The sequence below is a fragment of the Triticum urartu genome, chromosome 5A, assembly GCF_056163025.1.
Source record: "Triticum urartu cultivar PI428250 chromosome 5A, HENAU_Tu73, whole genome shotgun sequence".
NCBI lineage: Eukaryota > Viridiplantae > Streptophyta > Magnoliopsida > Poales > Poaceae > Triticum > Triticum urartu.
Window position 1 is genome coordinate 529,850,003 of NC_141877.1, and position 24,631 is coordinate 529,874,633.

General features: G+C 46.8%; 1 protein-coding gene across 1 annotated transcript; it reads right to left on the reverse strand.

Moving 5' to 3' along the window:
• Positions 1 to 995: 995 nt before the first annotated feature.
• On the reverse strand, positions 996 to 8,800 carry ECH2 (enoyl-CoA hydratase 2). Its single transcript, XM_048675414.2, has 12 exons — positions 8,563 to 8,800; positions 8,449 to 8,471; positions 8,258 to 8,363; positions 7,032 to 7,108; positions 6,763 to 6,835; positions 6,236 to 6,275; positions 5,223 to 5,295; positions 4,993 to 5,143; positions 4,610 to 4,680; positions 3,976 to 4,149; positions 3,796 to 3,879; positions 996 to 1,223 (listed from the first exon to the last, which is right to left on the reverse strand). The coding sequence occupies exons 1-12, from the start codon at positions 8,629 to 8,631 to the stop codon at positions 1,187 to 1,189; spliced, it is 978 nt and encodes a 325-aa protein (XP_048531371.1). The 5' UTR covers positions 8,632 to 8,800; the 3' UTR covers positions 996 to 1,186.
• Positions 8,801 to 24,631: the final 15,831 nt, after the last annotated feature.

Genomic DNA, 24,631 nt, shown 5'->3' on the forward strand with positions numbered 1-24,631 from the left:
GCGGGCCCTCCCGCGCGTGACCGAGTTGCCTGGGCCCGCGTGTCTGTCGGCTTCGTTGATTGATTGACTGGTGTCCGTGAAAAGCTTGACCGGCTAGTTGACCCGCGTCTCCTCTGTTTTTTTTTCTCTTCCGTCGAAGGAGTGGGTGTGGGAGCGGAGTGTAGACTGTAATAGGCCCAGTGGACCGACGCAGCCCATTGGATGGATCTTGCGACTCTTCTTTACTGCTGTCGTCTTCTCTTCCTTGGAGCTTCCTCAGGAACGCGCGTAAACAAACAATCTGTGTCACGGGCCCCGATCGAAAATATCGTGTTAGCAGCACTCCGACTGATGATTGCAGCCTGCTCGCAGCGTTGTATCAGTAGAAAAAAAAAGGCTCGTGTTTGTTTAGCCGGCAGGCTCTCTCCCTCCCTCTTGTCCGTCGGATGAGCAAGATTTCTGGAGCATATCTTATACGGTAGAGTACACTGCTATAGTACTAGTACAGCGTAGAGTACGTACGGCGTGGGGACAGGCATGCATGCATCATTGCGAGAGCCCCCCGCGCGCGCCCACTACCGCTACCGCTACGTACCCGTGCCCTTTCACGTGCGCTTCGGCATACGCATCGCATGCATACAAGATGGGTCGATCCTGGAATCTTCGACATGGCGCGGCGTACCGTGGGGCGCGGGCCTAGCCAGCCATAGCCATGGACCGACGATCGATCGACAATGGAACGTAGGTAGAGCGAGCCGGTAGATGGGCGATGATGATGATAGTATGTACTCTATGTGTGTATGAAACGTACTGGTGGTAGTAGTACCAGTACCACCACGTAGCGCTGGCTGGGTATAGCTAGGACAAGTACTGCGTCCGAGTGTACACCTACGTTTGTCCCCCGCCCAAAACCGGCTGCCTTGCAATTGCATTATTTATTTTCACTCTGATATATGTATGTGACCAGTGTTGTGGACGCGCCGAATTTGCTGCTCGGATGCATGAGCAGACGCACATGCATGCAAATTATACTTTATTTAGACTTAAATGGGTCACACAAAGTGTGATATGTGATACACAAAACGTGCCAGTCGGCCTGCTCCGGCGCCGTCACTTTTGTCTCTCGCGGTGCATCTTCTCCGGCCGAGTTAATTGCCCCGAGACTTCCTCCTCCTCCTCCTCCTCCTCGGTGCGGCGGCTCCTACTCCTACAGCCGGCCTCCTCCATTATCTGCATGTGAAGACCTGCCATGCCCACAAGGGATTAGCAAACGGGCCCTCCTCTTTTACACGGTCAAATGGTGAATGAAATATCTCTGTATAACATTATGCATTCATATGATGCCGACGGATTAATAATAAAAAATTCTACTGTCATGCAAAGTGCAACATCTGGAGGGATCACATCTGATGTTGCTGGTGTGTGGCGTGGTGGGCTGCAGCTGCTAGGTGTTGTTTCTGGCGGCGACATGCATGCAGGTGTTAGACATGTACACACGCATTCACACCTGACCTGCTTGTACTCTAGTACCTTGATAAAAGCAAAATAAACGTCTAAAAAATAAAGCAAAAGATGTGTAAACATGGAAGCTAATAAGACCGGCAGCCCGCTAGCCATAGCTAGTGCTCTGTCACTGTTCGGCAACACAAAGGGCGGCAGTAGTACTAGCTAGTTAAGTTAGCTTGCTCTTCTTTTGAGAGGGATGGGGATTGGTGTGGATGATGAGGCCTTTTTCCAGTTTACCTTTTGATTATATTTGCATTGCAAATGAAAACAAGGAAAAGCTATTGTGATGCGCCAAAAAAGAATGTGGTAGGTAGGCAGGTGCATCGATGTGGATGGGATCCAAGAAAGCATGAATGATTAGCAGGACAAGGACCCCGAGCTTGGGGTCGGCTAGCTAGGCAGTACACTGTGCAGCTAGAGTTGGCTAATGGAGCCGCATAATTTTGATTCCTAGGAAAAGCGGAGGAAAATCAGGGATAAACTAGTTTTCTTTTGATCTGATTGCAATATTCAGCTTTTGTCTCAAAAGAACGGAGAAAAGTAGAGGTTGATCTCAGTTTCAGAGAAAGAAACACCAATTTCACAATTTATTTGGACCTATTTTATTTACGGACAATTCCCATAAAAAGGAAGTATGGACTATGCCAGGTGTCTAGTGCCATAGTACCATTGTAGTGAACATAAATGCATGCGGTTTGACTTTTAGTAGCCTTTTTGTGTGTGTGTGAACTTAATCATGTGCTACATAACTGTAGTATCGTATTTTGCGCATGCATGTATCTATCAATTCTTTTTAAGTTTTTTCTACTCCCTCCGTTCCTAAATACTTGTCGTTCTAGGCATTTCAACAAATGACTACATACAGAGCAAAATGAGTGAATCTACACTCTAAAATATGTCTACATACATCCGTATGTAGTAGTCATTTGAAATGTCTAGAAAAATGAATATTTAGGAACGGAGGGAGTAGAAGCGCTCCCTCCGTCCAGAAATACTTGTCATCAAAATAAATAAAAGAGGTTGTATCTAGATGTATTTTAGTTCTAGATACATCCCTTTTTGTCCATTTTGATGACAATTATTTTCGGACGGAGGGAGTACAAAGCAAAGCAAAAAAAAAAAGAAAAAGAAGACCATGAGCATGCTTGGAACGGCTTGAAGCAAATATTTTTCCAAATGAGACCTAACTCCCTACGACGAAGGCTGCGCTACTATACTCTCGTGGGTGGACTGAATTTGACGATCGATCGATGCATATTTGACATGTGCCGGTGCCGGGTAAACGCTGGTGTCTGCTCGCATTTTGACCAATTTGTTACGCACCTCATAAGTGGGCGTTCTATTGGTATCCAATCATGGAGTATATGTATTACGGCACCTTTGATAAGTACCACTAGTGATCTAAACGCTCTTAGAGGGAGTACCAGGAAGAGTTTATTATTCCGTTTGCGGAGGTAAGAGCGAGCGTGGAGCCGCTGGGCCATATGCATGTGCCTGTTCATCGGTCGTCACGACCGCGAAGGCGCCGTAGGATCCGATCCAGGCGGGCAACTAGTAGTATTGCCTTGCGCCAACTCGAGAGAAAAGCTTCAAAAGCATCGCGATCCTCGCACGCACGTAGGAGACCGTGCCCGCCCACGGTGTTCTACGCTTCGATCGGGGTTCAGGTCCATCGGATTCTCTCCCGCTGGCTTCCCCTTTTGCTTTTGCTCCGGCTTTTTCCCCCCTTCCCTTCCGTTCCATTCCACCGCCGGATATTCCCTCGCTGAATACCGTGAACTGAGCCGTCGAGATTCCGGTACAACACGATTGGTTCTTGGTCTTCAGTCGTGAAACTAATTATTAAGAGCAGGCAGTCGCAGCTACGTATCGCTCCCTCTGTAAACGATCTTATATTTCTTTAGGAAGACTATCTTATAGTATTTCTTTACGGAGGGAGTACTCTACGAGCGCGACCCGTTCCATTCTGCGCGTCTCGACGTCGCAAGTTTCAGAGGGAGGAAAAAACGGAGATTTGGTATATTTTACCTTCCTCGTGGATATAGTTTGCGCACTAGCCACAATCCATGAATTTTGCAAAAAAGAAAAAGAAAATGCTCGGTCTCTTTTTTCCGTTTTACGTTCCAACTTCGCATTAGTCAGTTTCACGAACAAAACAAAAAACAAGTACTAATACGAGTTTATCATCTGCACAACCGTGTCATCTCTTAGGAGTATATATAGTTTACAACGGAAACCATCCTCTCTTCAGACCACCACAGTTAACTAATCAAATCGCCGATTAAAAAGTATGATCCTCACAGCACTTACAATGATGATGGGATGTGTTTGAGCAGCACGTATCCGGAAAGCACGGCGCGGTCACGCTCTTTCGCCTTGGTCTGGTACTGCACCCTGCACAAGCCAATCATTCCAATCCCATGGGTTTGCTTGTTGTCAACATCAGCGCATTTCAGTAACCAACTGGTGGCGCTAGAGAGCAACACTTACCTCTGGCCGTCGACCCACATCTCGGTGACCAGCGTTTCGCCGGGGTAGACGTGCAGCAGGAACCGGCCGAAGATGTTCCGCACCGCTGCTGGGTCCCCGTTGCAGAAAGACTTGATGACTGCCCTGGCCGCGAACCCCAGAGTGCAGAGGCCGTGCAGTATTGGACGAGTGAATCTGCAGAGGTTATCATCAGATAAAAGTCTTCGGAAGGTAACCTGAGCTTTTTCAAGCACGGGAAGCTGGGCCCTGATAAAACAAGATCTTGCGGTAGCTACAGCATATTGAGAAGCTTTTGTTGGATCGTGTGAGCATGAAAGCCCTGGAGATTTCACTGAGATAGGGACTCCAATCGTAATCATCTCAAAATGAAATGTACGCGGTCATTCTGGTAGCTACCGTTAGTTTTCATTCGCGCAGGAACATTGTTCGCCTATTCTTCAGGATATATAAAAGCATTGTTTGGACTTTCGAGTGAACATTGCTCTGTACATCCTTCATCTATGGCTAGTTACTACCCCTACCGCATATTTTGCTAGGAACTAGAAACTCTAATGCAAGATCTGGCCCAAGTATTTTCTTCGATGTCAGGATTCGAAAATAACAACATAAGAATGATCAAGTTGAAGTGACATACCCTGCAATCTGTGCAACCACAGGGTCTGAATGCAAAGGATTATAATCCCCAGATAACCTGTATAAGAGTGCCTGTGTTGCAAATGAGAAGGAATCAGGCTGACAGAACAATTGCATGTTAATAAAATGAGAAACTGATTTCTTCTGCAGAACAAAATTCAGCATGACTCAGTACCGATTGGACAAGCATCAAGACAAAATGGTCTACTTAGGATTATTACTGTAAGATGAGCGGTTGAGCATATAATTCATAAAACAACACATGTCATAGTTACAACTTATATGGTTATCATAGTTTCTCCGAGATACAAGGTGCACGTTATTACCAAGAATGACGAGTAACTGCACAAACAAATAAAATAACAAGCAGAATGAGTAGCATGCCTGGGATTGTTGTGTCTGGTCTTCATGCACTGCGGAAGGTGCGGAATTTGGAATGGAAATGCGAGAAATCTGGTTGGCAGGATAAGTTGTATACGAGTATGGCCGGGAAGAGTCCGAAAAACCTCCCGCACCACGCAAGAAAATAGTACTCCTGCATTAACATGATCACTTCTTTGTAACTTTACAGAAAGAAAACTGGAAGACTCCAAGGTTATAGCCATATCACAGACCTGTTCATACATAACACTTCGCCAGAATCCTTGAGACTGGTCGTAGTTTCAATCTCAAGAATTGTTGCTTTCCCTGCACATTAAAACAGTGACTCAATAAAATGATTCTCAAATCTCAGTATAATCCCTTAGGTTTGTTTTTGTATTGCTCCAAATAGGTGGTCAAAAGATTTGAAGGATGTGAATGATGGTCACTCAAAACTTCATAGCTATTGGATGGCACTATGACTAAACACTCCTGCAGGAGTGGATGGACACTGACAACTGAGGGACAAAACGAAAAGGTGATCTTTGTTAAGCATCATGCACTAGCCAACGCAACCAAAAGTCTGAACTTATGGAAAGGGCTCGGTAATCCACATATACACTTCAACACCCCCTCTCACGTATGACGCGGGAAGTCAACACGTGAATAGACTCAGAGGTACGGCTCAAGAGGCCTATACGTGGACATAGAGGGGGCCAGGGGGAGACTCTGATACCATGTTAAGCTTCATGCACTAGCCAACGCAACCACATATACACTTCAACAATCTTGATACTAGCATAGGATGAAATGGACCAAGAGATTGTTATTCAACAGAGCACTTATTCCTACAATAGTGGAATTTACGACAACGGAGTTGATGGTTCAATAGAGTATGAAAAGTTATATGTGAGGAGCTCCACAGGAAGGACTCAGCACATTATGCTTCACTATTTCTCAGAATATGTTGTGTAGTTGTTACACTCGTCGTACTTAAGGAAAGCTGCGGTGCTTTTTTTTTCAAGATACTGTAGTAAAGACTACTGTTGGTCTGCAATTGAAACAAAATGTTGGAGAATGCTATTTACGAAATTTGTCCTAGTTCCACCAGCTGTAAGATCATTCAGATATAGCAATTGAATGGATCAAAGCAATGATAAAACTAATAAAAACAGGAAAACATGCAGTAATTTTCAGAATAGAAAAGGCAATGAGCACAAATTATCGAGTATGTATGCACCATGGAATGATCAAGCATTTATTGTACCTTTGTCGTGCAAACCAGCTACCTTAACCTTGTTTACAACCTGAAGAGAAAGAACAACAGGCAATTGTTTCCATGAGTGCGCGCCAGAGATGAGGGCTCTGAAGAATATTCCATCTTAAAACCAATAACTTAAAGCAATCTTCAGTACATAGTACCAGCATACAGCTAGTTTTTCCAATAATGCTGGATTAATTAACATTTAACAAGGAAAGGGAATATGTTCTCTCTTTTAATTCAGAGAACAGCCTCAACAGTAAGCTATAATATCCTCAAGTCAGAACTAACATGCACACACATGCAAGTCAACTAGAAGAGTTGATTATCAGTGGAGTTCTTTTAGCATGTTTATATGTATCCACATAGAAAAAACAACTTGGCAATGGAGTTAGTGGGAATTGTTCAAGCCACTTCTAGACAGGAAGAAGTGGATAAATGTTGGGTCAATCACTCTGCACCTACCTCATGCATAGTTTCCAAGCACAAGGATGTTACAATAAAACATTTGAGAACGTTGGAAAGCTACTTACACTGGCACATGAAGGAATTGGCTTGTAGATCTCTATGTATTGTTGACCGTGCAATAGAAGGCTTTCATCGAAGCTGGAAAACAGAAAACAAGATAAAGTGCTTGTAAAATAATATGTATGTTAACATATTTGAGCTGCTTAAAATTCTAACTCACAAAACCTAGACAACTGAAAAACAAGGACCAAGAAGAAATGTGCAAAGTAGGGGAAGTTTGCGAATATACAGAATAGAAAGAAAGTAAATCTTAAAAGTGACATGTCAGTCTTACTGAATGCCAGGCACATTAACAATTCCACGCCCATTGCTGTTCTTGTTAGGAAATAAAGAAACAAAGGTAGGAAGCACCTGCAATTTAATTGAAGAACAAAATTATGAGTGTCAGAGTCCGCAAGGGTATTGCTTTCATCATGGTGATTACGACTCAATTATTCAAACTTATCATGCACAGTTTATGGATGACATGTGAAACATTACGACTGTTTCATGCACAATTTATGGATGACATGTGAAACAGATGCCAACACAACTACACAATAGACGAGAACCAGATGAACTCACTGGATGAAACATAATTCCTGAGTACAGTTGCTTTGGATTTCTAAGCTACACAGTTAGCTGAATTTCATTCTCAAGTCATTCAAAGGCACCAAATGTTGTTTATTGGCCAAAAAACTGAATGATGTCTAGCGGTTACTCCCTCCATTCCAAATTAACTGAAGTTCTAGCTTTGCGCAAAGTCAAATTTCTCTATATTTGACCAAGCCTGAAGAAATATATGCTAATATAGGAATATCTATAACATCAAATGTATACTATACAAAAATATATTTATGATGAAACTAAATTGGTGTTGTAGATGTTGATATATTTTGTATATACTTGGTCAAACTTGAAGAAGTTTGACTTAGCATAACGTTAGAACTCCAATTATTATTATTTTTGAACTGAACTTCAATTAGTTTGAAATGAAGGGATTTTTACTGGATTGCTAGTCCTGGGATCAAACTAAAACTAAGGTCAGCAATGACATCAGCTGGTGAACACTGAAGCTCCTGGTCCATCTAATTTACTTACTAGGGGTAGCTTAATGACATCTAAGTCAACATAAGACCTGGAATGAGCTGTCGAGTTATCGGTACTAGTCAGCCGTGGAGTAATCTCAAGCCTAAGCTCACAAGCAGGAAACTGTCCTCACTACTAACAGTTCAAATCAACCGGAATTCAGTAAAAAATAATATAGGAAAGGAGGATTATCCCCGGCCTCTGCATCATTTCGATGCACTCGTCCCTGCACGCGCAGGTGGGAAGATTGTTTGCGTAATTGCCTCCCTGCTTAACTAGGAGCTACTATATCAGTACAGTTCTACTTACAAAACAATGTGTCCCCAAAAAATCAATTCCAGCAGCCAAATCGGTACGATTTGGGCAACCAATTCGCGCAGAAACGAGAGGGGATCGGATCGGGGGAGGGAGGGAAGGGGCGGGGCGGGGGACCTTGATGTGGCGCTGGCTGTCCCTGTGGTGCACGAGGTGGAGCTCCTTGTCGTCGACGGCGTCCGCGCCGCAGGCCCCCACGCCGAGCGCGTAGAGCGCCACGTCCCTGCAGGGAGCACGGAGACGGCGTGAGCACGTACGGGATCAACCGACCGGCAGAGCCGCTCCGTGGAGCTGAGGTCCGCACGCACCTCTCGTCGTAGGCGAAGGAGACCTGCGCGTATCAGCAGAGTAGAGTAGAGTGAGGCGGAGGAAGCGGAAGGGGGGGAGGGGCCGCGCGCGGGCGGGTCAGTTAGTTGGTTTACCTCGGGGAACCTGTAGGCGAGCGCGACGTCGGGGTCGACGGACGCGACGGTTCTCTCGTTCGTCGCCATGGCCGCCGTCGAGATGCGCTCCGCTGTGTCTGCCGCCGGGGGAGCGGCGATTGATATAGAAGGGGGAGGAGAGCGGTGGCGTGAAGGATGAAGCGACAGGAGAGGGGGAGAGGGAGAGGGGTCAAGGAAGACGGAGCCGCCGGCGACCGGTACGTGTCGCCCTGACCAGGCGGGGACAGCGCAACACAGCACAGCACATGGTTTGCCTGGCCAGATAGGCAGCCGGTCTAAGTTGACTTTGTCAAATACTCCATTTGACAAGATAAACTACTCACTCCATTTCATAATCCGTTTGAGGGTGTATACTACGCACCAGTGGCCAATCTTGCACAAAATTGAAGGGTAGGCTCAAAACATCAAGTTTCTAAGTCTACTGAGCAAATTCATTGCAGTTTACATGTTAAACACCTCAGTATAATTCTCAAGTTGCATGTTTAGCTGAAATATGATTTTTGGAGCGTAGGCTTCAGCCTATTGAAGCCCCCCTAGTGGAATCGCCACTGCTACACACTAGGAATTGCAAATTTTGCCTTAAGCCAAATGTTTCTGCTCATGTTTCTATGTTCAACCAGATTTATGGCAGAAACATGATCATTTTACAGAACCAAATCAGCGTCACTTGATCATGAAATGTGCTTTTATATACTGTATCAATTTGATTATGTAAATGATAAACTTTCCTGTGAGCTTCCTCGAGCTCTATAAGTTTACAGATGTTGATAAAAGGTGTGCAACGCACTCGTGTTTGACAGAGAGAAAAATAGTTTTTGACATTTTCTAACAGTTGTTCAATAGGCACAGAAGCAGATATATACGAAGTAATCTAGCTTTACATCGCGCAAAAAAAAAAGTAATCTAGCTTTACTGGGGCTCGCAGGCTCCTATGGTTTATCAGGCCCCTCGGTGGCATCCTGTAGGGATCTCCAATGGAACATCCAATTGTAGAGACTCGAGACCTTGACTAGAGAGTTCAATCTAACTTCAAAATTCAGACTCAACTTGATAAATATGTAATAAAGAATCGTCGGGTAATCCCACAATCAACAACAATGCACAGATCGCCTAACATAACAGCAACATCAAAAGTGTCACAGATTTCCAACAAAATGCAATAATCATACTTCCTCCGTCCCAAAATTATTGTATTTGTCTAGATATGAATGTATCTAATACTAAAACATGACTTGATGCATCCGTATTTAGACAAATCTAAGACAAAAATTTTAGGACGAAGGGAGTACTTTTCTTGTCTCATTGATAGATGATGATAGAGGCAACAAACGACTTGCTTTGCTTGCTGGGGTTTCTCCAATCCATGTGTTTGTCTACATTGCCAACTATAGACGGTTTTGTGGTGATTGGTGAACTCCAAACCGTATTTTTGTCTCGGTTGCAGTTGCAGCATTACTTCACCTTTTATTTTCTCAACCTCAAACCATATGCTTTCGTCTCCATGGCCCATGACAAGGCACTTGTCTCTTTCCTCAGACATGTGAAGTGAACGTGTTAATCTTGTCATTGTCAACTAGCTAGTATAGATTACGATTGATTTAAGACAGTCTCATGGTTACTACATATCCACCTCCGTCCCTACCTGAAAGCACACACATACACGTTGTCCTCTTGGGCGATGGACAGACGACTTGTTGTTTCCCTTGTTGTCTCATTCAAATGCCTAACTCCGACCTGTAATTTCTTAGCACTGATTTGTCTTTAGCGCATGGGCTCAAACGCTCTCAACTTGGCAAGCTCTTGTACTCTTCGCACATGCCACACTTCAGATAACAACATGCAATAACGTCGATATAATACGTACAAAGAGGGGCAACTGCATTTAATTCATCCATCAAAATTCACGAAAACCGTGTCCCCATGTTTAGGGAGGAGACCAAGTGTCCACTCTGACCGCCCATCCCATGCCCTGCTCGCCACAACTGAAGATGGTCGATGACGCTCCTCAAGTGCTAGCCTATACGCACTACACGCTGTAAAAGACGATGTTTCGCTCGGGAGCACAAGCCAGGAATCATCACCAAGGCGAGGTAATGATGAATCTTGAGGATCTCATGCACTTCAGTCGGGAGGAAACTCATGGAAAGCAAGCCTGTGCGCCATACTCCATGTTCATCAAGAAGTTCCGAGATGCGCCGCAAAAGACACCGGTCCTGTAAAAATATCAGTCGACCATCTCGACGAGGAATCTTATTGCCACACCAAATTCTGATGGAACGATGTTCCCAACATGCCATATAAGTTCCTCTTTCAATAAGCCAACATGATGTGTTACACAACTTGCCAGTTAGGTGATGCCGTTCTAGAGAACACAATACCCCTCCAGCTGGCTAGCAGGGTAGTATCAAGCTCTAGAGATCCGAGCATCCTTGTCCATTCTCTTGCTTTCGAGAGTGCCATTAGCCTTTCGGTGTCTGCGCTAATTGGTTCTCTCAAGTACCGGGGTCCAAACACCTCGACCACCACATCAGCAAATCTGACCATGGCATCTCTGCATGTGTTCTCAGACATTCGGAGGTACTCGCACCACAAATCTGCAGCCGTGCCATATGAAAGCATCCGCAATGTAGCCATGCACTTTTGGTAACTAGAGTATCCAATTCTTCCAATGGCGTCCTTTTTTTTAAGATGACCCTTGATCTATCCCTTGAAATTCAGAACATACTCTTCCACACGCTCCGTGTATGCATAACCTCCTCGTCGGATGACTCAACGTAGAGCCCATACATGTTTGCGGGGAAACAGACGCGTGAACTGATCCGCAGACCGATACAAGACGACATTGGACGGCAAAGTGAGTCCCGTCAGTGCGATCTGGACGATTCGTGGGCGATTTGAAGGCCCACTTTGAATATGTCCTCATTACATTATCACCAATAAATCATCACTTTGTAAATAGGGTTTCCTTTGTGAAAATTATAACAAATTTAATGGAGCTCAGATTTGCGACATACTCTTGTGCTACTATTGTCACATGATTTTTTAAAGTGTTCACATTTATCTTTTAGGGCGAAGTGTTGACTTTTAATTTTTAGATACAAAGAACTGCTCCTCCGTTCATAAATATAAACAAACTCTCCCAACAATTGAACAACACAACCTCTTTGAGAACACCAAACCGAGAGGACGTCTTCTTGTCTTTGCACCTGACACACTTCTCCTTTCGGACGCCGGTCTGAGGACAATCACCCCCCTTCTTGTTTTTGCCTTTGATTGTCGTCCCCGTTAGAAGGCAAGCAATCGCTCTTTGCAATCCATGATTAGCAACCTCCTCGTTGCCTTGGGCACCGTCAATTTTTGTTGAAATTCTGTGGCGGTTTCCCTGTTTTATTTATGGACTTGTACAACAGCACTATTATTCACAGTCCATGTTCTGTTTACCACGTATAATCATACCCCCTTCATTCCATATTAATTCTCGCCGATTTAGTACAATTAATATGAATCGGAGGGAGTACTACTACTCCTATTTGACTTGTACACACATGAACCGTTATGTATTGACCATCACATATGAAGTTGTTGATTGACCCTCATCACTAGGAATATCGACATGTGAGGCTTCTCGATTTCTTAGGCGTCATCTGATAATCTCTGTACTGACCGTCGTTTCATTGAGTCTGTTTACCCGTTATCTGAAGACTCCGCTTCTACAGATATGTCAGCCTCCTAGCAACAGCAACAGAGCATGCAAAGCAGCAACCATAGCCTCCTTTCTAGTAACAGAGAAGCTCTTCATCAATCGTCGGCGATCCGTCGCTGGATGATGATGATCTAGAGCTTCCTCCTGCACAGGGGGCACGATCCATGCTTGATCAGCCAGCCGACGATGCAGGGCGCGTGGAACACGTGCCAGAAATTGGGCAAGCTCCACAGCTTCTCACCAATATGGAAAACCTACAAACCACCAGAAACAGCATCATCAAATGAGTAGTTGACAAAAAAACATCATGCAAGGACTTCACAAAAAACATTTACATCACTCTTAACGACCAGCGAGATGCAGATACAACATAATGTGCAAGAACTCTGAATATTTACATGACAGAATGCAGTGACAGTATGGCACCGCACGATGATCCACTGCAACCGCCGGATCGACCCTCTCGCGCACAAGCCTGCCGGTGAGGAGGCTGTAGATCATGCTAAGCTGCATTGCCAGTAATTAGAATGGTTGTGTTATGCTCAATTAGACCTTAAGATTTCAGCCAAATTAATGCAGGCTGTGAAGCATCAGAATATATGTTCATTCGGATATGCCGAGTCGTGCACACCACTTGGAAAAATTTAATGTGAGATTACTACAAAAATAAAGCCCACAGATAAGGAAGCACAGACGAGCAGAGTTGCACGAACCTATGGCGCGAATATGAAGGTGATGACGCCACGGAGCACCCTGCGCATCATCCGGCACCGGCCCTCCCCCATCCACTCCCGCTCCTCACCAGCGACGCCGGCGACACGTTGCCGGAGCTCCGCGAGAACGCCCTCGTCGGATCCATCCGCCCCCACCTCAGACCCCCTCACTCCCCATTTCACACACACACACACACACACACACACACACAGAGGGAAGTCACCAACGACCAGGAGCTCTGCAAGAAGGGTGCCGTCTCCGAGGAGTAGCCTTGCCTGTACCGCATAGGGAGTGTCGTGTTGCCTAAGTTAAAATACAGGTTTAGGGTTTTGCATGGTTGGTTGACATCCAGCCTCACGTCTCAATATATAGACGATCATAATTACAATTACATACGTATACAAATACGTGTACAAGGACAATATACTAGACCCTACTTTACATGCCCCCTCAATCTGAACTACATACAAGATTCAGATTGGTTCTAAAACGGTCTAGCATCTGTCTAGTAGCGGGTTTAGTAAATACACCCGCTAACTGATCATCTGTAGAAATAAACCTGACTTCCAGTTCACAAGCAGCTACTCGTTCTCTCACAAAGTGAAAATCAATCTCAATGTGTTTAGTCCGAGCATGAAACACTGGATTCGCCGTCAGGTAAGTTACCCCTAAGTTATCACACCACAATATAGGAGTGCGCTGCCGTGGGGCTCCAAGTTCTGTGAGAACTGAGTCTATCCAAATGGCTTCAGCCGCGCTATTGGCCAATGCCTTATACTCTGCCTCGGTGCTTGATCTCGAGACTGTGGGTTGCTTCTTCGAGCTCCAAGATACAAGGTTAGGTCCAACAAATATAGCAAAACTACTAGTGGAGCGCCTATCATCAACACAGCCTGCCCAGTCTGCATCGGTGAATATACTCACTCCAGTAAATCTGGACTTACGAATCCGTAGTCCCATGTCTAGCGTACCTTTGACATATCTCAGAATACGCTCGACTGCTTCCCAATGATCCTCCGTTGGCTGAGACAGAAACTGACACACTTTGTTCACTGCGAAGGAGATATCAGGACGAGTGAGGGTCAAATACCGAAGTGCTCCAACCACACTGCGATACCGAAAGGAGTCATCTCTACCCAGTAGTGCACCACTATGACGTGAGAGACTCTCGGATGTAGCAACCGGAGTGGAAGTGGCCTTGCAGTTCTCCATGTTGACGCGCTGAAGAAGATCCAAAGCATACTTTTTCTGCGTCAAGGTCATGCCCCCTGAATGAAAGGACGCTTCCAAACCAAGAAAGTACTCGAGGCGACCCAAATATTTAATGGGAAAGCTAGCAGACAACGACTGCACAAGATGATCCACCAACGGGGGGGGGGGGGGGGGGTAGAGCCAGCAATCACAATATCATCAACGTACACCGGCATGTATATCTGTATAGTACCCTGGGAGAAGATGAACAGAGATGCATCTGATCTGGAGGCAACAAAACCGAGCTGCGAAAGGCGCTGACTCAAACGAGCATACCAGGCACGGGGCGACTGCTTGAGACCATAAATAGACCGCTGAAGTTTGCAGACATGAGAGGGATAAGTGGCATCCTCGAACCCAGGTGGCTGCTGCATGTACACATCTTTGGCCAGGAACCCATGTAGAAAGGCATTGCTCACATCAATCTGTCGGAGGCTCCAGCCACGAGACACATCAAGAGACAGAACCAAGCGAACCGTGGCAGGCTTCACCACGAGGCTAAAAGTATCTCCGTAGTCAATCCCATGCCGTTGAGTAAAACCACGAGCAACAAGACGAGCTTTGTGCTTATCAACAGACCCATCCGGACGATGCTTGGTTTTGAAAATCCACTTGCAGCTCACAATATTAACACCAGGTGGTCGAGGCACCAACACCCAGGTGTTAGTGACGGAGAGCAGCAAACTCCTCGGACATGGCAGCACGCCAGGCAGGTTCACCCAGAGCATCACGATGGGAAACTGGTGCGGCGAAGAAGGCACGGCGGCGAGAGTCATACCGAACCGTGCCATCAGTGTAAGACTTCTCCTTGCGCGTATGATCACGATGGCGCGTAACCATAGCATGCGCCAGAGCTGCATCGCCAGTAGGAGAAGACGACGGCAACGAGGGCTCGGCCGAGGGTGTCACAGCTGATGGGACCTCAGCAATGGGCGACATGGGCCTAGAGATGATGGTGTGCTGGACCGGCACAGGTGAGGGTGGCGGCCCGAGCGACGAACCGGGTGAGGGTGGCGACCCAGGCGCGCCGGGCGAGGGTGGCGACCCAGCCGCGTCCGCGGTCGTGTCATCGGGCGAGGCAGCCACGCCTGCGTCGGGCGGCGCGACATGCACGTCGGGCGCATCAGGAGGCGTCGGAGCAGCAACATGTACCTGGGGGGAACTCAAAGCAATATCACCTGCAAAAGACAAGTTAGATGACAAATAGGACAGATCATATTTACGCACATGGACATCCGGAACCAGTTCATCGGAGGGAAAAATGAGTGCATGTTCAAGAGAAGCAGGATCAACCAAAATGCCGGGTTGAGAGTAAGGGAACACAGTCTCGTCGAAAACAACATCACGAGAGATGTATATCCGACCGGAGGTACGGTCAAGACACTTATAGCCCTTATGCAAAGGACTATAGCCAAGGAAAACACACATCTTGGACCGAAACTCAAGCTTGTGAGCATTGTACTTGCGGAGACTAGGCCAGCAAGCACACCCAAAAATCCTAAGGGAGGAGTAGTTGGGCTGAACATGAAACAGACGGAACAGAGGTGTGTCCTTGTTGAGAACCAGAGTGGGCATACGGTTGATGAGGTAACATGCCGTAAGAAAGGCCTCATCCCAAAACCGAAGTGGAAGAGAGGAGTGCGCTAGCAAGGCAAGACCGGTCTCGACCAAATGTCGGTGTTTGCGCTCGGCAATACCGTTCTGCTGGGAGGTATGTGGACATGACACTCGGTGAGAGATGCCCGTGTGTTGAAAGTAGCGATGGAGTTTGTGGTATTCACCACCCCAGTCGGACTGAACGGCCTTGATTTTATAATCCAGAAGGCGTTCGACATGAGCCTGAAAGTTGTAGAAAACTTGCTCAACATCAGACTTGTGTTTAAGCAAATAAATCCAGGTGAAGCGCGTGTAGTCATCAATAAAACTAACATAATACTTGTACCCTCCCGACGAAGCAAGAGCGGGACCCCAAACATCTGAATGTATTAATTCAAGAGGTACAATAGTGATATGAAACGAAGTAGAATAAGGGAGTTGATGACTCTTAGCACGCTGACAGGCATCACAAACTAACGGTGAATTATTTGAACTAGAACACGGAAGCTCATGACTCCGAACAATGGAAGTGACCACATTATTTGTAGGATGACCAAGGCGTTGATGCCATTGCGACGACGAAAGTCGAACACCGGAGGAGGCACAGCGAGACGATGAAGATGACGCACGAGCAAAGGGGACCGGATAGACCCCCCGTAACTTCTACCGTGAAGGATGACGCTCCTGGTTGCTTTGTCCTTAACAAGGAAAAAACGACGGTGAAATTCAACAAAGACGTCATTATCACAGAGAAGACGATAAACGGAGAGAAGATGCTGGCTGATGTGTGGAACATGAAGGATGTTACGCAGTTGAAGAGATGAACCGGGTAAACGCGAATGACCAATGTGTGAAATAGACAAACCTGCACCATTGGCTACCTGAACCTGATCCTTGCCGTCATAGCGCTCGTGAACCTGGAGGCGCTCAAGATCATTGGTCAAGTGATCCGTAGCCCCGGTATCCAGCACCCAAGGGAAGTCGACGGTGTTGGTGGAGGCCGAGTTTGCGGTGCGGGAGTTGTGATCCTGATCATAGCGCTTGCGGCAGTCGTCGGCTTCATGGCCCCAGTTCTTGCAAATTTGGCACCGGGGACGCCAGCGATTGCGACGCCCACCTCCTCCACCGTTGTTGTTGCCGGTGTTGCCCCCTCCACCTTGCCGGCCATTGCCGGCATAACCAGCATTGCGGTCACGGCCGCCGGTGTTGCCGCCATTACCGCCCTGGCGGTTCTGCCCTGGCTGGCCATGTCCATCAGCCGGGCGCCCCCCACCATGGGAGGGATATGGATCGGAGTAGGGCGCGCGTCCGCCCGCGCCGTACGAACCCGAGCGGGTCACGGCGTTCGCGGAGGGAGACCACCCCTCCACCGCACTCTGTTGTGCCTGCAGCGCCTCGAAGGACAGAACCAATGAGTAAAAACTAGAGTAGGGCATGAATGCGTTACTCACGCCCAAGGAGGCGGCGATGGAGTTGTAGGCGGAGCCGAGGCCGGCGAGGATGTGATCGATAAGCTCATCATCGTGGATCGGAGAGCCGGCGGCGGCCATAGTGTCGGCCAGGGCCTTCATCTTGTGCATGTATTCCGCGGCAGACATATCGTCCTTCCTCAGCGACTGAAGTTGCCGCCGGATGTGGCGGACATTGGCGCGGCTCTGGGCGTCGAACATGGCGGCGACGACTGTCCATACCGCATGCGCCGACTCGCAGCCAATGAGTTGGCATGCAATATCCCCATCCATGGAGGTGAGACGAAGCCCCTTGACACGTTGATCTTGAACCCACCATTGGTGGTAATCCGGGTTGGTGACGGTGGTAGCAGCGTCGCCGGTGCCGACAACGAGTGTTTTGGCCGGTGCCATCGAGGTGTCCGTGGAGGTTGGCACCGGCAAGAACGGTGCTAGTGATGCCCCCCCCCACAGCATGAAGTTGTGACGACCAAGGCGGACGGAGATCGTCGGGACGGCGAGCGCGACAGGGATCGAGGCGGCAGGGGAAGAGACGATGGCGCCAGCGGTTTGGACATCGGACATAGCGGCGGACGACATCGCAGCGGCGGCGCGGATGGGGACAGCGCGCGGCAGCAGCGGAGCAAGATGCGGCGGCGGCGCGGAAGATGGCTCGCGCGGCGGCAACGAACGAAAGCAGTGGCAGCGATCGGAAGCGGCGACCATGTATGGGCAAAGGTAGCCAGCTAGCAAGCAGCTAGATGGTTCCTGCGCGTAGCTAGCTAGCAGCGGCGGCGACGCGGATGATGGGATCGGGCGGCGGCGCGAGGGACATGCGGCGGCAGCCCGACCTGGCTGATACCAAGTTGAATTCATGCTCCAGCCAACTCATCCAAAAGTCCGAACTGATGGAGGGAGGCGGGCAATATATTTCAACACTCTCCCTCACGTCTAGGCTATTTTAGTCCTTAGACGTGGGATCGATGTAGGCCGCAGAATCGTTTTATTTAATACTGCGTTGGCAGGGTCTTGAACTCAAGACCTCTTGGCTCTGATACCAAGTTAAAACACAGGTTTAGGGTTTTGTGTGGTTGGTTGACATCCAGCCTCACGTCTCAATATATAGACGATTATAATTACAATTACATACGTATACAAATACGTGTACAAGGACAATATACTAGACCCTACTTTACAGCCTAGCTAGTTCCTTAGGATGAAGTCATGTGGTTAGATCTGAAGATCTCCTGTATCTGTTGCTCGGTCGCAAAGCAATGCCTGCTGGTGCTAGTTTTGTAACTGAATCGTTCTGCCCTTTCAATCTCCAATGTGCTCAACCGTTTGTCTGGGTTGATTGTATGCCAAAGTTCGTCACTGCATCTTGATCTTGGGTGTTTGCCTATGATGCTGTTCCACCGGATGAAATTAGAGTGAGAGCAATTTCATTGGGGTCACAGGGCAGGCCTCCAATGAGTCATTTAGCGCTTCAAATCTCCACTTTGTTCAGTCATTTGCCTGAATCGATTGGATGCCCACATGTTGTTATTGATACAATAATGGATCTTGATCTTTGGCGTGCCCATGCGATGCTGCTTCTTCCACAGATAGATCAGCTTGGCACTGCCTTTGGTTGTCTGATTGCTGATAACTGAAAAGAAAACAGAGGTGAACATGATGGGTCAGCTAATTTTTCTTCCCCAAACGACACCGTATCATTAGCAATGTTTCTTTGGGGTTTTTGGTCAGCGTTAGAGCTGGGTCAGGAACAATTTGTTTTTACCGGGTCTGGAGAACAAAATTGAGGCCTTGATCTTAGAACTTCGGTATGGCACAATATTCCATTTAGAACCTGGCAACATGACAAGATTAATTCTAGTAGGCCAATAAAAAGATTACCATTGCGCTGTACTTACTTAGTATCATAACAAATCCTGTCAGACATATCACTTGCTTAGGCCAATTTAGAACGAGATCAGGTATTTAGTTCCCATGCATTTTGCATATATCTGGTCATCCTTATATGGTGTCTCCCCTTTCCTTTTGAAACATGAACGGTATGAAAGCAAAGAAGTGAGGGTGGTTAGCATACCACAAAGTTATGATGACTAATTTATCGGAACTGATCATGCTGGATTTTGTGGAGAACAATTTTGTGATGTACTCATGTAATTTAGACTTTATCATGCTCTATGTACCTCAAGTTCCTGCATGCTCGAGGTTATGTAGGTGCATTACCATTCATTATTTATGATACAAAAGCTTCTATAAATATCCCGATTGGTTTCGTTTGCTACTTGATTGCACGTCAAGTTAGCTAGCTAGCTAGGACCAATCTTTGTGCCTTGTTATTCTCCTCCATGTTATTATTGGGTTGTATTAGTATGTCTGCAATGTGGTGAGAAATTGGAGGAAACCAAAATGGTAGCTAGGAATTGGTTTTGCAGTTGTATATAAACAGGCACATACACATGCCACTGCAACTACAGTCATCATACCTAGAAACAAATTACAATGGTGATTTATGCTGCCTTGGCGAGGAGCATGGTGCTGCTTCTGGCCCTCGCGCCGGTGGCGGCATCGACTACACTACCGACGACCTGGCAGCGGAGGAGTCGATGTGCAAGCTGTACAAGCGATGGTGCGCCTAGTACCCGAAGGGGCGGGGCTGCTACCTTGACAACAAGGCCAAGAGATTCGAGATATTTAAATTGGTGCTTTGAACTTGTAGACCTTGTGGTGAACTTATGCTGATGATAGTTGTTATTTATGTTGATAAATATCCTATTTTTTGTTGTAATATGAGGTATAATTTCATTTTTCTGTCATACCCTGTATATAGTAGAGCATGCAATTGTAAAGCATAGTGGTGCACAAACCAGAAGGATTAGCAATTTAACATGCGTGGAAATGAAACTGAAACATTGAGATGACAAAACTCACTAGTGCAGAACCGGGCAATAGCACCGGTTCGTAAGACACTTTAGTGCCGGTTTGGTAACCGGCGCTAAAGTGTAGGCACTAAAGCCCCCCTCCTTTAGTACCGGCTCAGCACGAACCGGTGCTAAAGGGCAACCACGTGGCACGAGCCAGCTTCGGGGGCAGGGAGCCCTTTAGTACCGGTTGGTGTCACCAACCGGTATTAAAAGGTTGGGGGGGTTGGGTTTATGATTTCTTTTTTATTTAATTTTGTATTTTTCATTTAATTCTTTTTCGTTTGCTGGTATTTTACGATACTACATATTGTACACGTTATGCATATATACAATTTCTCCTAATTGGTGCCTTCGGAGCCAGTGGCATTAGCCTAATTGGTGCCTTCGGAGCACGATAACAATTGGAAGTGGTTCATGGGGGCGGTAGAGGGTAATCGTATTCTCCTTTGGGATCTATGACCTGGTCGAGCAAAAATCCCGCTATTTCCTCTTGAATTGCTTCTATGCGCTCCTCTGTTAGGAGCTTCTCCCGCACCTCTTTGAACTGTTAAGAAGGAGATCAATATGCATGTGTATTAGTTGTGTGACTAGATATCGATGATGGTGTAAAAATTGTGAATAGTGTTCTAACAAACGTACCCACTCCTGTCTTTGAGATTTGCTTCTTTCGGACGTCATCATGTGAATGTTCTCGCAAACGTAGTATGCACACAGATTATTCCCCGGCGTCTGCTTCAGGGCCTTTACGAGAATGGAATTTGATCAGATAATAATTAATCAAGCATGATAATTAAAGAGATGGCAGCTAGCTAGTACTACTTAATTACTTACCTGGGGTCGATACCATTTCAGATTTTGTTTCCATGGGCCTGGAGTGACCCTGATGAACTTTGCCCAAGCCCTGCCCGCCGACAAAGAAAATGAATAAATGAGTTATTAAATAGTTGTTATCAGAAAATGACAAACTAATTAAATAGGTCGAGATATAGTTAATAATGATTGAAATTACCTATTGACTATCCCCTTCACGATGGTGTAGTCACTTACTTTCTTAAGTAGTGAGTCTAGTACTTCAACTCTTCCTTCATCAACTTTAATAATTAACAAGATCCAGTGAAATCTGCATGCACACACGTTTGCATGTCTTATTTAAGCGGGCATATGTAAGCAAAAACATGTAGCTAGCTAGTAGGCAAAAACAGAATTTGTAGTACAAGACAGTGTGACTCACTCGAAGTTGTAAGGAAGTAATATATCTTCATTGTATTTGAGGTGCTTGAAAAACTCTAGCATGCTTTCCTCTACACTTTTTTTGTAATATGAATCTATTTTCCATGTGTATTCATTAATGGTATTTGGGTCAACGAACCCAATGCCATAGCGTCCACCTTTTTTCATTTCATAAATCTTCATCCTGCATAATACCACAGAAAAGAATATAGTGAGGATAATTACAGGTAATGGTTGATCAAAATGATCACTACAGCTAGCTTGAGACTTAAATTACAGAAAGAAATCACTTACAGACAATAGCAACTGACGATAGATTTGTCGACTGCGTCTTGATTGTATAGCTGAAATAGTTCTGAATACTCAACGGTCACAGCTTTCTTATGGTAGTAATGATCCTTCTTGACATTCACCATGAGGAACTCTCGATTGAAAATCTTGGTAATGTCCATGTACCATTGATGCAATTCATACATTCTCATTAGGAGCTTATTGACCTCGTCTGGCTCGACCAAAGGTTGGCCCCGGACATATTTCTGTTTTATTTCCTCCTCTCTAGTCGGAGACATGGGCTCGATATCGAGGAGTTGTCCAACAGTGATCCCGATCGTTTCAGCCTACGCAATATGCTCCTCGGTTATTACCACATCGCCCACCCCGGGAACGTTAACGGTTTGCCCACAATAATATTGGGCGCGCCTACTCTCATGTGTTGTTGGAACAACAAGCGGGGGGATTGATTGCGCCGCCTGTTCTCCCAGCTGGGGAACGGTTTTACCGCTCCTTTTGCCAGCTGATTTGCTCGAGCTCGAGCTCGCCTCTTTCTGTAGACGTGCTCGATTTAACTTCTTGATGTGGCGCTCATAGTCTGTGTCAACAGGCTTGGGAGCTGGTGCTCTAGCCATACGAATGAAGTGGTCAATCCTTTCCACAGGCACTTTCTTCCTTGGAGGTGGTGGCGGTTTCGGTGCAAAATGGGCTTCCACCTCGGCCTTCGATATGGCTACGTTTTCCTCCTCAGACTTGTCGTAAGGCCTCTGCGGAAGAGGCACGAGGCTTGGACCATATTGAAATCGCTTGCCTCCGCCTGTACCTCCAGTAGTACCTCGACTTGTACCGCTACGCACCATAGCTGAGGCGGCTCTCTTCCGTGATTGCTGAGGCGGCGAAGACGGCTGACGTGGCTGAGTTGGAGGAGGAGGAGTGGCCTGAAGCTATGCCGGACTTGGAGGAGGAGTGGCCTGAAGCTGTGCCGGACTTGGAGGAGGAGTGGCCTGACGCTTTGCTGGACTTGGAGGAGGAGGAGTGGCCTGAAGCTGTGCCGGACTTGGAGGAGGAGTGGCCTGACGTGTTGGTGGACTTGGAGGAGCGGGAGTCTGCTGACTCAGTGGCGGACTTCGACGAGGAGTCGGATGACACGGTGTCGATGGCCTTCGAAAGATGATGCAATCCTTTCTCCATAGGATGATACGATGGTTGGCCTCTCCCGGTGTGTGCTCATCGTCACCTCCAGGAATGTCAAGCTCTAGCCCCGAATATTGGTCCACCACCTCATCAACCAAGACATGAGCATAGCCCGCTGGAATCGGGTTGCAATGGAAGGTTGCCTCAGGGGGATTTGTAAAAGTAAGGGCGTCCGCCACCTTCATGGATATGTTCTTCATTTTGAAGTGTAGCTCGCAGTTAGTGTTCTCCATAATGTCATCCACTGGGTAGCTATCCAGCAATGCGTCGCCCGGGGCAGAACCCACGCTGCTTCTCGGCATGGATGGGACGGTGCTATCCAATGGTGGATCATCCGCTAGCTGCTGAGACCCCCTTTGCTGGCTAAGTGAGTCGATCTGCTCTTGCTGCTGCTGGAATTTGACTGCCAAGTCCGCGTGCGCTGATTCTAGGCCTTGAAGGCGTTCATAGTCTAGCTTCCTCTGCTCCTCCTCCATCTTCCTCTTCTTCTCCTCCGCAATCTTCTTTCTCGCACGGGTTCTGTAGTCGGCATTCCAGTCCGAAAACCCCTCATACCACGGAATAGCGCCCATGCCTCGTGTTCTTCCCGGGTGTTCAGGATTTCCCAGGGCACGCGTAAGCTCGTCGTTCTCTCTATTGGGCTCGAACACTCCCGATCGAGCCTCTTCTATTGCAACAAGTAGCTTATCTTCGGCTCCGTCCAGACATGCGTTCTTCGAAACTTTGCCTGTCTTCGGGTCCAACTCCCCCCATGCGCATAGAACCAAGTCCTGCACCTGGGGGGCCAGCTCAATGTTTCTGGAGTGACACCTGCATCCAGCATCTCTTTCTCAGACTTATCCCACTTAGGCATTCCCACCGCATAGCCACCTGGCCCCAGCTTATGGAACTTATCCTTTTTTGCGGCATTGGCCTTGTTTATTCTCGACCGTTCCTTAGATAATTCCGAATCCTTGAATTTCACGAAATCGTCCCAATGAGCACTTTGCTTCTCTAGTGTTCCCTCGAATACTGGAGTCTTCCTTCCTCCCTTGACGTACTTGGCCCATTCACGAATCTTGTGGTTCTTGAATGCAACCGCCATCTTCCTAAGAGCAGCGTCCTTGACTTTCTCCACATCTGCATCTGTGAAATGATCTGGTAGGGTGAAATGTTCCATGAGCGTTTCCCAAAGCAGAAGTTTTTGTCTGTCGTCGACAAAAGTAACTCCTGGACGTGGCTTTGCTGGCTCTCTCCATTCTTGAAGGGAGATCGGGAGTTGGTCCTTCGCAAGAACTCCGCACTGATGAATGAACTTGTCCGCAATCTTCTTAGGCGCTAATGGTTCGCCATTAGGTTTGATGGCCTCGATATTGTACTTTACGCCCTCCTTCAACTTTTTGTTCGGGCCTCGTTTCCTGTTGCCTGAAGATTTGCTCGATCCGGATGGCTGAAAGAAGAAATATCGATTCGTTAATATATCTTCAAGTCATTTAAAACATGTCATGATCACCAGATGCCTGCTTATATAAATATATATACCTCGCCGGTCTTTGTTGTTTCAAGATCAACATTTTCTTCGTCATGTTCATAGTTCATGACTTCATCAATTCGGTCATCGCGATCGAATATCATATCACCCTCCCCGGTGTTGTTTAGATATTCGGAGCCGTCATAATCCTCTTCATTCTGATCATCATCTGGCCCGTGAGGATTGCGTATGATATTGA